General features: G+C 40.1%; 2 protein-coding genes across 2 annotated transcripts; both read left to right on the top strand.

Moving 5' to 3' along the window:
• Positions 1–1,566: 1,566 nt before the first annotated feature.
• Positions 1,567–8,041, top strand: rheb (Ras homolog, mTORC1 binding). Its single transcript, XM_010747184.3, has 8 exons — positions 1,567–1,882; positions 2,822–2,893; positions 4,917–4,984; positions 5,569–5,651; positions 5,749–5,805; positions 5,899–5,946; positions 6,408–6,489; positions 7,296–8,041. Exons 1-8 carry the CDS (start codon positions 1,831–1,833, stop codon positions 7,386–7,388), a joined length of 555 nt encoding a protein of 184 aa, XP_010745486.1. The 5' UTR covers positions 1,567–1,830; the 3' UTR covers positions 7,389–8,041.
• A 4,030-nt stretch (positions 8,042–12,071) lies between these two features.
• LOC109138137 (gamma-crystallin N-A) lies at positions 12,072–14,291 on the top strand. The gene is made up of 4 exons (XM_019257540.2): positions 12,072–12,113; positions 12,260–12,508; positions 12,965–13,110; positions 14,024–14,291. Exons 1-4 carry the CDS (start codon positions 12,093–12,095, stop codon positions 14,157–14,159), a joined length of 552 nt encoding a protein of 183 aa, XP_019113085.2. The 5' UTR covers positions 12,072–12,092; the 3' UTR covers positions 14,160–14,291.
• Positions 14,292–15,830: the final 1,539 nt, after the last annotated feature.

Raw genomic sequence — 15,830 nt, 5'->3', positions numbered from 1 at the left:
ACAATAAATAGCTCTTATTGTAATATTAAAGTGATGTACACATGAATGCATCAATACTTATAATCCTATACATATGTTCCAGTATATTTGGTTCTTTAAGTAGATAGTAGTAATCTCTGCGTTGCAATCTCCTCACATCACCCTCGGCTACTTTGTGTGGAGAAACAACAGTGGCACCAACAGGCCCCGTCTAGAGTCAGTATTAAGTTTGTCTGTTCTGGGCTTCTGTAGTAACATGGTGTTTCAACGCGGCAGCCTCCATGGAAGAGGACCCGCTTCCACTGTAGATATAAAAGGATCATTTTTAAGTAACCAAAATATTCTTATTTTCATGTGATTAAACATGAAAACATAGTTATGAATGTTGTAAAAAAATAGAGGCCCTCAGTCTTACACACTGCACCTTTAAAAGCAGGACTTCTTCTTGTGTCTGCACTGTGGTATTGTTACTTTACTGAAGTAAAAAGATCTGAGTACTTCTACCATTACTGCCTGTAACTGTCACATGATGAGTACTACATTAGCTCCTGTACAATAGGGTTATAAATAAGGTTTATAGCCATCATGCAAGACTTGTAATGTATCGTTGGTACTAAATAATAATGGGTTTATAGTGATCTTATATGAGGCATTGACATAGTAAGTTTATATAGTACATACCACTGTGAGAACTGTATGATGAATATGATTTTATTTTACTATATTATTTATTAATAGAGGTCATATTATACACTACCAGTCAAAAGTTTGGACACACCTTCTCATTTAATGTTTTTTCTTTATTTTCATGACTATTTACATTGCATATTCTCACTGAAGACATCAAAGCTATGAATGAACACACATGGAATCATGTACTAAACAAAAAAACTGTGAAATTACTCAAAACATACCAACCTGTACCAACCTGACTTCTGCACAACACACCTGATGGTCTTAACCCCATTAAGAAGGCAAGATATTCCACAAATTAACCCTGACCTATGAAGTGAAGACCATTTCAGGCGACTGCATCATGAAGCTCATCGCGAGAATGCAGAAGAGTGTGCCAAGCAGTAATCAAAGCAACGGGTGGCTATTTTGAAGAATCTAAAATATAAAACATGAGTAATTTCACACTTTTTTGTTCACTACATGATTCCATATGTGTTCACTCATAGCCTTGATGTTTTCAGTGAAAATCAGCAATGTAAATAGTCATGAAAATAAAGAAAAATCATTAAATGAGAAGGTGTGTCCAAACTATATATATATATATATATATTATTTGTAGTTGTTTTTATTCGATGGAAATTATCTTAAAATATATATATTAATCTAAAGGTTATTGATAAATGTGCTGTGTACATGGCTGCAGTCAGCCTCTGCTCTCTGACCCTATACCTATGAATGACATTGCACTCGACCACCCAGCGCGTCATAATGTCTGCCTCAGCCAATCACGTCCCAGAGAGCTGGCACTCTCGCGTGACGGACAGCCGTCTCATCCAATCAGAGTTTAACAACAGGCACGAACTCCCTCCTTCACCCCGCGCGTATCCAATCAGGACGCAGCAGTGATTACTAATTCATTACATCGCAAAGGGGAGTGACGCAGTTATTGTAGATCTACAGATACTCCATGCTTTCTTTATATGACCTGAAATAACGTTTTATTTACACCCCGCGGACGTGAATCCACCCACAAACTGCACAAAGGGAAAGAAAGAGGGATTCCTGCTGGCATCTGGAGGCTGTATGTCGAATCTCTGCGCCCCCTGAATTTGGATGCCATTCCGGTTGGAGGTTGCGGTACACCCCGAGGACTAGATGCGATAACCAGAACGAGACATGCCGCAGCCGAAATCACGAAAAATCGCCATCCTCGGGTACAGATCCGTAGGTGAGTTCACACCTGAAGACATGCAGACATGTGCGCCCTTTGGATGAGACACTGATGCTAAATATCTGCGGCCTTTTCGGGTCAGTTTAAGCCCCATTATAAGAGCGGTTTACGCCTCCTATAATAGACTTTATTATAGGGAGTAGGATCTGACACGCAACATCTCAAAGCGCCACCAGGTGAGACTCGGCCCTTTTTTTTTCTTAGCACATGAGGCCTCTAATAATGTGCTAAAGATAGATATTTTTATTTATTTTACTCCTTATTCATAGTGATCCCTAACCCTGCTTTAGCGTGTGGCCATGCTTCCTGCGTGAAGGCCTGGAGGACCACAGGATTTGACGCATTACTGTGCAGTTTATGTTCGATCGCATCCAGAAAACCAAAGAAGCGCAATTTTATATGCGGTAAAAAAAAAAAAAAAAAGGATGTTGAGGATGGGCAAAGATGGCACACACATAGGCAGACACGAAGGCCCAGCCTCATCTAATATTCCCCATACTTTGATTGTGTTCATGGTTGGCTACTCTAAACGAGCTGATGTAGTAAGCAGTGTTACTACAGGGAGGCTGCATTGTGTCACTGATTTTTTTCTAGTATTTCCTTTATTATAATGATTATTTCATGTTCATCAGCCACTAATTCAATTCTACAACCAGCACATGTGTGATCAGCACTAGATATTTTGTTAACTTTCACAATCAGAATCACTTTTATTGCACATACGAGGAATATCTCAGTGTAAGTACACAGATATAGGCATAAATACAGCTAAAAACAACCTTAAATTGCTATGTACAGATATATATGTAACTGTATATAAGAATAAGACGACGCAGGGGACAAAGGATGCTGAAATAAGCATGGTACGCACAGGAGGTAGGTGGATATGATAGTATATGCAGTATTAACAGCATTTGTGTCCTTTTTATTTTCCAGGAAAGTCCTCCTTGACAATTCAGTTTGTGGAAGGCCAGTTTGTCGACTCCTATGATCCAACAATAGAAAACAGTAAGTGGAGATTCAAACCCTGATACACAAACTGGGTTTCCTCCCCACAGGAAACTGTGTAGTGGAAATGGTTATCTGCTCGGAACTTGATGCATCTTCTTGCTTAGATGACTATTTTAATAGCACCTTTGCCTTTTTTCCCCCCCTTCCTTTTGTATTTTATAAAAGTGTATGTATTTTTTATGACCTCAGCAGAGGTGGTGTTCAGGCAAGGTGGCCCACCTCTGCTGTGAAACACTGTGGGGGAAACCCTGAGTGTGCAATACGTGTCTTTGTTGTGAGGAATAGGCTTTATTATCCTTTTAACACTTCACCTCCTGTGCCCAGTGTTTTCTCTTGTGTGTGATTCACGTGGGGAAAAAAAAAAAAAAAAAAAAAAAATCAGGCTCCTAGTTTAGACAAAGTCAAGTCCAGCTGCACAAATTCACAACGCATACAACACACGATGAGGAAAAAAACTCCACAAAAAGACATAATCAGTATTATTTGATCTCATTACAAACTCTGCGTACTTATTGCTCCCAAAGCTTTCAGCTCCATCTTGTGGCCTTCCTCAGTCACTCAGTTGCCATGGAGATGGTTAAGTTGTTTTCACGTGACCGGAATATGGAATTGGGATCACGCGATAAAAAGTGGTCGTATATCATGCAAAGAAAACTGTACAGCTGCAATTAATAATTATTCTCAATCTTGATTAATCTGCTGATTATTTTTCCCCGTTGTTTGTTTGGTGCAACACAAAAATGTGCATCATATTTAGCACAGAGTCCTCGTTGACTTAGTCATAACTTAATAATATTTAACTTACGGTGATGTAAAAGAGAGAAAAAAGGAGATAATCCTCACATTTGAGAAGCTGTTTAGCAATTCAGTTCAGTTTTATTTATATAGCTCCAAATATGTAATATTATGTACAGAGACTCAACAGTTCCCAACATTAACAAGAACCTGGTGACAGGCAAAACCTCTGAGCAGTTGTGCTTAAAAAATGACGAAAATGATCAAAATAGTTGCAGATTTTTGGTCGATAAACTGATTGATAACGCTTGTAGCTCTGCGGTATCATCGTATCAGTTTGTTATTATTTAGCCTGGCTCATGTTTCACATTTTACTCGCTTTACATTAAACTTAATGATGGAGGGATGCAGAAGTGAAATAATCTTCCTCTGAGTGTTTTATTGTACTATATTTTTCTTAGTTTTTTCACATAAACGTTGCATTCATCATCTGAAAATGTGCGTCCTGGTGACTCGACAACATATGAAGAAGATAATAACACTGATTTGTTACCCAGCGGGGTGTAATGTTCCCTCAACAAACCAATGTGTCCAAACACTACACCAGCTGATTTCACACCAGAAAGAAAAAGGAAACTTTCGTCTGTGGAACTTTTGAGGACTCAGCTGGTGTTCGTGTTTGGTTTAGAGGCTTGGACATCACCGGTTTTAACAGAGGGAACCTTGCCTGAATGTACTTCTAACGAGACGTTTCGCCAAAGGAGAGAACATACAGTAATTCATCAACCTCCAAAACACACATATTCCCAGACACTCCAGAGATTTGAGTCTAAACCCTTCAGGCTGTTTCTCCTTTACCCGACATGTTCGCTCACAACCTGCGTTTCTCGAGCGTACCGTATGTGGTCTGTTTCTATAAATAATCTCCGGATGGTTAACGCAAAGTGAAGTGTCAGCGTTATCAGCGAGATGCTGCAGGCACTACGATCCCTCAGTCCTGCTGTAGATTACATGACCCATCTCCAGGCACATATTGACATTTCTGTGCTGAATGAACTCACTGGTACCAAAATGGATCCATAACTGGGTTGCATCTTGTGTATCTCGAGACCTGCACACTAATGAAGATACAGTACAGTCGGTGTAGTGTACTATATAGTGGAGATGTACTCCGGTGTTATATTATGTGTATTATCAGCGTTATTTCTTGCTCTCCATACATTAAACTGTCTCATTTCTCGTTTCTCTTGGTTCATTTCTAATTTGTCTTTTCTTTGAACTGCAGCGTTTACTAAAATGATCACAATAAATGGACAAGAGTACCATCTTCAGCTGGTAGACACAGCAGGACAGGTATGGTATATTGTTTTTTTTATGTACATATGTGTTGTTATGATCACATTCTTTCATAGTTTGGTGTTAATTCTCCTTCATTAGTTACTTTTAATCATATCTGCAAGTGTTGGCTGTGCTTACATGTGTAATTTCAAGACTAACTATTGTTTAAACAAATTTGAAGTTGCTTCCACTAAACACAGGTAAATAAATTGACTGAAATATAAAGTTTTATTAATTTAAAGCTGCTCTTAATCAGTATTTTTATATTACCACTGGATTTACTATTACCCAACTCTGCAGTTCTACGGAGCGTTTTAGTGTCTTTCAGCTCATTGTTTTGGTTTAGTTACCTGCAACTTCTGTTTTTGGTTCATTCTATGTGTTCTTTTTTTCAGAAAAAGCTCTATCAACTCACTAGTTGTACAAGACCAAACTGCGCACAGACACTGTTAGTGACTAGCTGGTGAACATTGAGCATCCAGCAGATAAAGAACCAGTTATTTACCTCAGGAATTTGGAGGAGAGCGAACCACAGCTAAATCAGAGTGAATACTGCATTTAATGCTTACATTACATATTCACAATTTCTGTCTCTGCAGGATGAGTACTCCATCTTCCCACAGACGTACTCCATAGATATCAACGGTTACATTCTGGTTTATTCAGTCACATCTAATAAAAGGTACTGCTCCCCTTTTTTAAAAAGCAAACAAATGTCTGAGCTGTGCACGCTTCATGAACGCTGAAACAGGAACTTTGCCCTCATTTTTTTTTTGCAGCTTTGAAGTTGTACAAGTTATCCATGAAAAACTATTGGACATGGTGGGAAAGGTTCAGTAAGTACTTTTCTTTTGGTGTGCAGTGCATTCCAAGACGTAATATATCATGCATAAATGACAAAGTACTGTTGACTTTTCCCTCTATTGCAGAGTACCAATTATGCTCGTTGGAAACAAGAACGACCTACATATGGAGCGGTACGTCCTGACACACACACCCAAATTGTACATTAGGTCACATGCATATACATATACACTTGGGGAACAGTGCTCTCTGGATTTAGTTATTATTTCTGTATCGTTTCTCATCATTTTGTGGGCTCTCTGTGGCAGAAATTCAAGACTAAACATGTCGGACACATGACACACAAACAGAAATACAGAGCAGGTGTTGATAACTGGTTCACAGATGACGCTGGAAGAAGGGGGAAGCCATTTGTACAATGCAAGCATACTGTAGTAACAATTCAGTCTGAATCCCTGCAAGAATACCTTTTTACTGGAAGCATTTATACAAGCAGATTTCTTATGAATTGAACTGTGTGGGTTAGTCTAAAGTCGACACGGCAGCCTTACTATTAAATATTTATGTGTTTTATTCTAAGCAACTGACTGGCCTGCTATGACCGCGTGTGTGTGTGTGTGTGTGTTTTCTTTAGAGTAATCAGTTGTGAAGAAGGAAAAGCATTAGCCGAATCCTGGAACGCTGCCTTCATGGAGTCCTCGGCTAAAGAGAACCAGGTAAAGAGCCAAGGTTGCAGAGCTCATGCTCAGCAGAGAGTTGTTTAACAAGGCCTGTTTCTGTTTTCCATTATAAGGCTATAAAGATGTGTGATCTGTCTGACAAAGAGCTCATTTGAAGTTAGAAAGGGGAACTCCTCTGATTTTACACATCATGTCATCATCACTTATTATGTGGGAAGCGCTTGTAGACAGTTATGTAATGTCTTCTAAGGGAAACTTCGACAAGAAATACAAAATAAGCCTAAAAAAGGTCATCAGTGGCGGGGTCCGCCATCTATGCACTGGAATATAAGTGCGTACCCAAACTTATATTAAAGAAAAGTGGTTGTTTGGATGTGATGAAGATGATGAAGTAGATAGATAGATAGATAGATAGATAGATAGATAGATAGATAGATAGATCACTGTGCTGCCCCCATGTGGGCAAAAAATCACCTCAGGCGGGTCCAAGTGTTCATCCACCACAGCCTCCTAGATACGGTGTGTTCTTTGCACCAGTCTTTAGATTTTCATTTCGACATGAGCTAAGAGTAAACAGCAAACGTGCAACAGGAATCAATGTTTGGAACCTTCGTTCCATTTTCTGGTGGATGTATTTTCCCAACACAGCCCAGTCACGTAGTCAGGAAGTCTGTTTATCTGCTTCAAATCAAGTTAGAAAACAACAACGCCACCTCTGTTATGTGCCCAAAGCCGAGTGAGGCTCCACTGGGTGTAGTGTGTGCTGCTGGAAAATTCAAAGTGGTGTGACCGAGACATGTGACAGCGTCCTGCATGTGTGTCTCGTTCTGTCTCTCCCAAAGACGGCCGTGGAGGTTTTCCGGAGGATGATCCTGGAGGCAGAGAAGATGGACGGCGGCGTGCAGCCAGGAAAAACGTCCTGCTCCATGATGTAGAGCCGCCCAATCAACACACAGGACACTGCACTGGGATATCCCGTTACTTGAAGGCTAGCTGCCAGTTCTCCTCCACCTCAGCTGACTCCACCCCTCCAGGGTCCTAAATATCCGACACTGTCTATTTATGGCTCTGATTCCACTGTTATTTATCAGTATTCCCTTTTGTCATCCTTGTTTTTCTTTGTGTGTGTGATTAAAAAAAAGGATGAGTGGTGGTTCCCTTGTCTTCTATCCCCCCCCTCCCCACAATCCACCTCTCCTCCATGTCTGTGCTCGGCACTGATGCAAAACACAGAACATCGTTTGGGTGTATCAGAAAAAATGTTTTTCCTGTGCTCGACAATGACGACAGTAACTAAGGCCAGAGATAGTAATGGCTTGATGCATCGCATAGCTTCTCATTATGCAGCTCTCATATAGGCTACGAGACCTTCTCTGTTTTTAAATAACAAGAGATAAGAGAAATGTCATGTCTGCCATGCATACGCTCTGAAAACGGATAAGTTAAACATGGACGTTTCTTCTGATACATCACCAGCTGTTTGGTCCCTCCAATATTCAGCTCTTTTTCTACTTCATCTCCACGCAGTACCCACTTCTTTGTCCCTCAGTTTGTTTTCATAGCAGTTACTGTCAGCCAAAAAAAAAAATCAAGTAAATAAAAAATCTGCATCCATTTTCTAATGTTGAAAATGTTGTACAAATGTTTTTGATTGTAATCATTAAAGCAAAAAGTGGTTATGTAATGCGCCCTGCTTCGAGTGTGGATTATTATACTTTGGTTTAAGATTGAGACGTTTTGTTGGAGGCGGGACTACTTTATTTATTCACTATCACTTTCATAAGAAGAGATCCATGACTTTAAAAAAGGTTAAATACACTGATGAGGGTGCAGGGTGAAGGATAATCTAAATGTTTAAGATTCATGTCCAAAGCAACAGAGAATATGACGAGTCTTGAGTCAGTGATCCACGTGTTGTATGATTGATATTAGTTTTCCACGTTCCTTAGAGATATTTTGCTTCTCTGTTGATGGCAAATTTATAGACGATCAGGTGAATTTTAAAGGTCTTGAAATCTATTTTTCAGTGAGCTTTTTAAGCTTGTCAAAGAATCTCACATGGGCGTACAGTGTTCTTTATTACTCATTTGTTATTTCAGCTGTTTCACATGAAGGATTTTTATATTTCCCTACCTTCCTGTCACTCTTCAGCTGATGCCATCCAATGAAGGTTCAAAAATCTCACTGATTTGAAGTGGGCAGGGCTCATTTAGGAAAACAAAATGCACTAATTGAACTGTAAATCTGGTGTTTGCTATGCTTATCATCACCCCTGTAGTTTCTCCTTCATGCCAGGAATCAGAGGGTGAGGCGAGGGGGTTGCAATCAGCAACTACATTGCTCGATGCAGCTAAATCCTACACACTGGTTCAACGTTCTATAAAAAATGAAGTCAGAAGTCAGTGCAGATGTCTTAGAGCTTGGTGTGATAAGCTTTTGTCCGTCTTTGATAGGTGTCTCACGGCAGCGGCAGTGTTCTGAATGAGCTGAAAATTGAACTTTTTGAGGACACTTGAGAAAAAAAGACCATTACCATAATCCAACCTGCTGAAAATGAAATGCTCAGATAGGATTCTAACCCTTGCCTGAACACGAATCCAATAATTCTGTGTTTTTTATGGTAGGCAGACTTAGTTTTGAATTGATGTGGCTGTCAGAAAGTAATGAGAGAACTCCTTTCGAGACGTAAAAATGAGAACAGGCACTTTTTCAGACTTCTTTTTTTTATTCGTCAAGGGAAATGACTGAGATGAATGAGGTTTCTCTGTAAAGCTGCGTTGAATTCGTACACGTCTTCACAGTTGGGAGCCACCTGCAGCAGCTGCAGTCTGCAGGAGTCGTTGGGTTTAAGTGCCTTTATACCCCGATACATTGTCTTTTCTTTTTTGTTTTCTTTTTTGTAGAATATTGCACCTTAAAAGGTGTTGCACAAGTCGTCGCTACAGCACTTTATATCGATGTAGTTGTTCATCTTCAGCATTTCACAGTCTGACAGAGCCATGCATTTCTGGTAGTGGCCAACTAAGAAAGGAAAAAAGGACAAAAAGTTGATTTTTAAACAGAAAATGTGCCGTCACTGGTAGAGCCAGAGTATTTTGACATATTTACATGACTCAGACAGATTCAGGTATTTGACATGCAGCATGTTACCTTGCCTGAAACTGTTTAGCTACTGTTTTCTCTCCCTTTGGAGTTAAAAAAAGATGCATTAAAATCACAACTGATGCTCCTAGCTCTCTAATTCTGGTGCAATAGTATGCATGCAAGTGTAGCTTCATAACACAGTTAGTAGTTGTATTTTATTGTGGTTCCTGCACTGTCATTCTCTCATGTGTTAAGGATTTGGGTGTGTTGGAAAAACTCACATGGTTTTCTGAGGAACCTGGCAGCAGCACAGCCGTTCTTCTCTGGTTTGCAAGTCTCTTCAGTGAGCTCACACTCTCCTCCGGCCCTTTGGGGGACACACCGGTGGCAGTTCAGGGTTTCACCTGAAAAAAAACAACAACAAAATAAATATTTCAGTCATTGTTTTTCTCTCTCTGTGACCTTCTTCTTCTTCTTTACGAGTCCTGGGACAATATTTGCAAGCTATTAGGTAGGATCTGGGTTGGTAAATAGATGCAAAATGTGTGCATGAAGCCACACGGGAGCTAAATCAGTTGCTTTTTTACATAATTACTATGATTTGTTAGAGCTGGGTCTCTACAATCTGTCGCAAAATGAAAACACTGCCTGTGAGTGTCTGACAGGTCTGCTGAGACTGTTCACTGAAGACTAACAGAGATCGCAGACGTCCCTGTTGCACAGCAGCAGAGGTTGTGTTTATTCAGTGGAGAATCAGTGACAGACTCACCAGCTGTAAACAGCAGGGCGACGGATAAAACCAAGACCAACAACTTCATTGTTCGGGTTTAATGCTGCAGCCTAGGAGAGATAAAGCACAGATTTTATAATACACTTTATACAATGCTCTGCTGGCATGTGTCCCACTGAATATTGTTTTTATAGGGTTGATAATTTTGTGATTTTAAATTGTATAGTCTCAAGTCTGAGCCAGAATCCTTGCACAGTCACATTTGATAGACTACTGATTCCTGCTACTACTGATTTTATATTGCTAATAAACAAATAATCAGACAAGACTCTGAGGTTAAATACACATTATTTTATGTTTCCATACCTTCTTGACTTGCCTGTCTCTGTTTCTGCCGATGACTGAGTCGTACTCATCGACTTTCTTGCTTTTTATACCCGCTCATATTTCGTCCTGTCATGGTAACGTCCCATTAAGTGGTATATCGCTGTAAAGTCTATATGCTCAGCACCCCGCTCCCCCTGTGTACACTCTGTCCAGAGGTTACAGTTTCCCAATGCTCAGAAAAAAAACCTGAATTATGCAAGAGCTGTCCACCCTTTGTCCACCGCTGTGTTTAATTTATGAGAGTCCTGCAAATATTAATGTATGCATTTGTCACAGACTCAAATAAAGATTTCTATTAGTTGGACTTCCAACTTAAGAGTCTAGGAGGATATTAGTCAAAGGTACAGTATGTTTGCATAAGCTGTAATCTGTCTGACCCGGATAAGGTGTAACAACTTTAGCTCAGTTCTCGATATAGGAACCAGACATGAAATGACTCAATACATACCATACAAGGTCTGAAAGAATGGCACTCTATTCACATATGAATAGCAGGATGAAAAATACCTCCGCTAATACATTTAATACATCATCAGTGTTATTAAAACAAAATGTTAAGACTCTATTTCAAACCTCGCAGAGGCCAACCGGTGACCGAATGGACTGACATCTACGCGCCTGAGGCACCAATTATGGCTTTGAATGACTGGAATCCCAAACCTCGTTGTACTTTCCACCCTTAAAAAAAAATAAAAAAGTGCAAATAAATCATCTGAAACTGTGTGTTTTATCTCTTTTACTGTAGATAAAGAGACACAGAGAGAGGAGGTTGCCTGTCATGCAGTTAATTAAAAACTGTTTTTTTATCTGTTCTGTATCCGGCTCCACCTGCCTAACTAACATTAAACCCCGTGGTCTTTTGATGTCGCCACTGTGAGTCTCCTCCCAAATTCGTTATCAGCGTCAGAGAGACGACCACAGACAGGGATCAGAGGGGAGAAGAAAAAAATCTGCTGCTGTGGCGCCATCAAAACTCCGAGCTGGTTATAAGCCTGAAAATGGACTGGGACAACGCCTCATTGTTTCTTTGTCAGCTGTCCAACGTGTCAGAAGACACATTTCTTGTGTGGGTTGTTCCTCTGCTTTAACTTTCTCTCTCTATTTGTTTTCCCTCCTCACATCTGGACACAACCCAAATATTACTCTGCATCCCCCCCACCCCACCCCTTCAGCTCAGTCTAACATCCCTCCCAAAGCTCAATCAAAGCAAAATCTCTCCCTCTATTGTTTCGCCCTCCAGAGCCAAACTCCAATATCAGCACTGGCACATGTAAGGGAAACTGTCCATGTGGCAAAATGTCTAAACCCCCCATTGTTGTGCCTTTGTTGCCTCGGCCTCGCGATACCATTGCACTCTCTGTCGGCCATATATATCTGGGTGTCCAAATTTTTCCACTGTTATACTGTGTGACTAGTTTGGAACAGCAAACAGTGGAAAATGTCTCAGTACTCAGGAAAGGTGAGTATCACAACAAGGGAGTGTGATGAAAGACCCAAACTTATGCATGTGTGTCACAAACAAACCACAAATAATGTCGATGACTGACCCAAAAAATTCAGACTATGATAGCACTGTTATATTAATTTTAATGTAACAACAAACAGATCGTGTTCTATGAGGGGAAATGCTTCACTGGGAGGAAGCTGGAGATCTTCAGTGACTGCGACAACTTCCAGGATCGTGGCTTCATGAACAGGGTCAACTCTATCCGTGTGGAGAGTGCGGCCTTCATCTGCTACGACCATCCAGACTTCAAGGGCCAACAGTATATTCTGGAGCACGGAGAGTACCCTGAATACCAGCGCTGGAATGCCCATAATGATCACATGGGGTCCTGCAGGCCAATCAGGATGGTAGGACTCTGTGTGTGTGTGTGTGTGTGTGTGTGTGTGTGTGTGTGTGTGTGTGTGTGTGTGTGTGTGTGAGACCCTAGGGACAGACAAATATTTGGTTGTTAACTGGCATATGTGTGGCCTCATTTGTGCACATCTGTTTTTTAAATAAATCAAACTGGGAATATTAGTCACATAATTATTAACCTTCAGCTGAAAGAAAATCACACATTAAGTGCACTTGAGATGTAGACTGAGCGGTATACATATAATCCTCCACATGTTAATGTAACCTTTAGATTTCTATAGGTGCGTTTCCGCACCCAGTACAGTCTAAGCCGCATAAAGGAGGAGGAGGAGGAGGAGGAGGAGGAGGCCTTGGTCTTTTTTCTTTTATTTTTGCAGTGTGAGGTGTAGGTGAACATGGTTGCTATGACGCAATAAGAGGACATGTCATTATTCTACCCCTCCCCACAGCACGGAGAGCACTACAGGATGGAGCTGTTCGAGGCTGACAACTTCAGCGGCCAGTGCGTGGAGGTGTGCGATGACTGTCCGTTCCTGCAGGCACGAGGCCTGACCAACAACTGCGTCAACTCCATCAGGGTTTATGGAGATGGAGCGTACGTATCTCTGCAGTGTTTGATTTAAGCACACAATAGAGTTTTAACGTGTTAACTGTATTTACTGCACTGTTTATGGGATTATTATGAGCTCTGGGGTCAGCTCATACAAAATAATACTTTATTTCTTTTATATTCCACAAAGTTTACAGGTGTACGTCAACAAGTAATCCCAAATTGAAATATTTATTCTTTCATTTTATTTGAAATGTTATCCTTTATGGACAGGAGACTGTGATCAGGATAGGAAACATGAGGCAGGATGATGTGCAACGAAGTCTTTGGCCAGATTAAGCCTCCATTACCAGCAAAAGAAAGCCCCACAAAAAAGACTCACACTTTCCACTAGTAGTTGTTCATTTTTTTGTTAGTCGTTTTAGTCAAGGATATGTCATATTAGTCATATTTTATATTTTATATGGAAACTGTGGTTTGTGACAGTGTCCTTGCTACTCTGGATAAGTCATTGAACACGCTGTTTTTACTGTTGCCTTGTAAAGACACTACAAGGTCTGTGGATTATCCGGAAAAACAGGGATATACATGTAATCTTTCAGTGCTTTTAGCACCACAAACAACATTTCACTTAACCACATTGAGCTGGGGTGGCGTAAGAAATCTCTGAAGTCATGTTTTGCATCTCTCTGCCCTCAATAATTTATTGAGAACATAAAATACCCTGAAAATATAGTTTTTTTTCTTAGAGAGTACAAGAGGTAAGTAAGAAAATGTGTTTTTATGATTTGAACAAACCTAAATAAATCTAAATATTAATTTTAGACACTATTCCAGTCAAATCAGATGGTATGCTTTCAGAAATGTGCCATAAACTTCACCTTCTACCCCCTGACCTGCACTAGATGTTGCATATTTTAAGTTTTAAAGTAGATTTTGTACTTATTTTCCCAAACAGCTGGGTGCTGTATGAGGAGCCCAACTACCGTGGCCGTATGTACATCGTCGAGAGGAAAAACTACTGCAACTTCATGGAGTGGCAGGCAGAGAACCACAACATCCAGTCTGTGCGTAGGGTGGCGAACTACTTCTAAACCATGTTACTGTCATTGGCAATACGACTGCAGGCACGAGATCATCCGCTGAGGAAAAACACACCACACTGTCAAGTAATCTCCCGCTGACTCTGTGGGGCTGTAAAATAATAAAAGATGAAGAAAATGTTTGACTTTGTTTGTTTTATTTTTGTACTTTCTTATTTAAAGGCTGAAATAAAGTAGTGATCCTACAATATCTTCAATCTTATTTCCATTTTTTTTACCCTCTTTTTATGCTCACTCAGTGTGAAACCACTAATTTAACCATCACATTTCATTGTAGGAGTAACTTCAGGCTATGATTCAGGTAACTGCTTTCTGTTATACGCCATAACTCCAATACCTTAAAGTGTCGTGCCTTTCCTGGAACCATTACCCAGTTACATGTGATTAGGGCAGCAACTAGGCAGTCATTTTCATTATTGATTGATCTGTTGATCATTTTCCTGATTAATTAAATCATTATTTAGTCCATAAAGTGTGAGAAAATTGTTCCCAAAAGCGCGAGGTGGTGTCTTATTTTGTCCACAAGCCAGAGATATTATGTTCACTGTCACAGAGGACTAAAGAAACCAGAAAATATTCACATTTGAGAAGTAAATTTGGATATTTTTCGTTAAAAAATGACTCAAAACGAGTCATTCAAACTGATTATTAAAATTGTTGGTGATTCATTTAAGATCAAGACAGATTATACATAGATTAACAAGCATTTTATTTATCCAGTAGGGAAAGTAAATTGTTTTAATAGCACAAAAACGTGCATGTCTGTTAAAAAAAAAACAAGACAAAAGAAAGCAGCTTTTAGCAAACACGTTCCCTCGTGTGTTTGAATGTTTGGCAGTCAGCAGTGAACAATAGAAGCTTTGTGTCCACCCTACATATACAAAGTATAAATCAAGAGTGGGAGAGAGATATTGCACAGGTCGAAGCATCCGTACCGACTCAGGGGAGCTCTGCTACCACCTAGTGTCATTTATCTATTTTACTGTCAAGTCATGAGGCTCACCTCTGTGATCACAATGACTCACAATGACTTATTATTATTTTGATTCTTTGTTGAATAAAACAAGAAAACTAAAGTACAGAAACACAAATATATTAATTATTGTTGTCCATTCAATGTTTAGCCACCTAAATTCAGAGTTTATATCCAGTTTTCAATCATATTACACACACAGCATGTATGCAGTATGCATATTATACAATACAGGTCATGACAGACTGGTGTAAGCTGTATTTAACAGCCTTTTATAACACAATTACCTCATAGTTTCATCAGTTTTTTTTTTTTTTTTGTAATGCACCACTGCATCATGTCCCCACATGCTCTTATTCTTCTCTAATGTCATGCCGTGGCTGTGGCTTCTGGACCTTTAATGAGCGCTCATGTGCTTTCTCTTCCAACTGTCATGACAACAGATCACATATCTGTACAAGGTTTCGCCCGTGGCCCCTATTGAGTTACAGGCTCAATATAGGGTGGCTTAATGAGGAAATGCTTTGTCTTGAGTTACACTCAACAGCACTAGTTTAAGGGCGATTACCAATGGCTAACCTTGTTCCTAAGCCATTTGCTGCTTGAATCGGCTGCGTGTCACCAACATGCCATTAGTCTGGATGTCAAGGACGAGAGAGAAGACAGGGACCTGTGAGCACGGCTTAATG

Source organism: Larimichthys crocea, chromosome II (assembly GCF_000972845.2).
Source record: "Larimichthys crocea isolate SSNF chromosome II, L_crocea_2.0, whole genome shotgun sequence".
Classification (NCBI taxonomy): domain Eukaryota; kingdom Metazoa; phylum Chordata; class Actinopteri; family Sciaenidae; genus Larimichthys; species Larimichthys crocea.
This window is presented reverse-complemented; position numbering and strand designations above follow the sequence as displayed.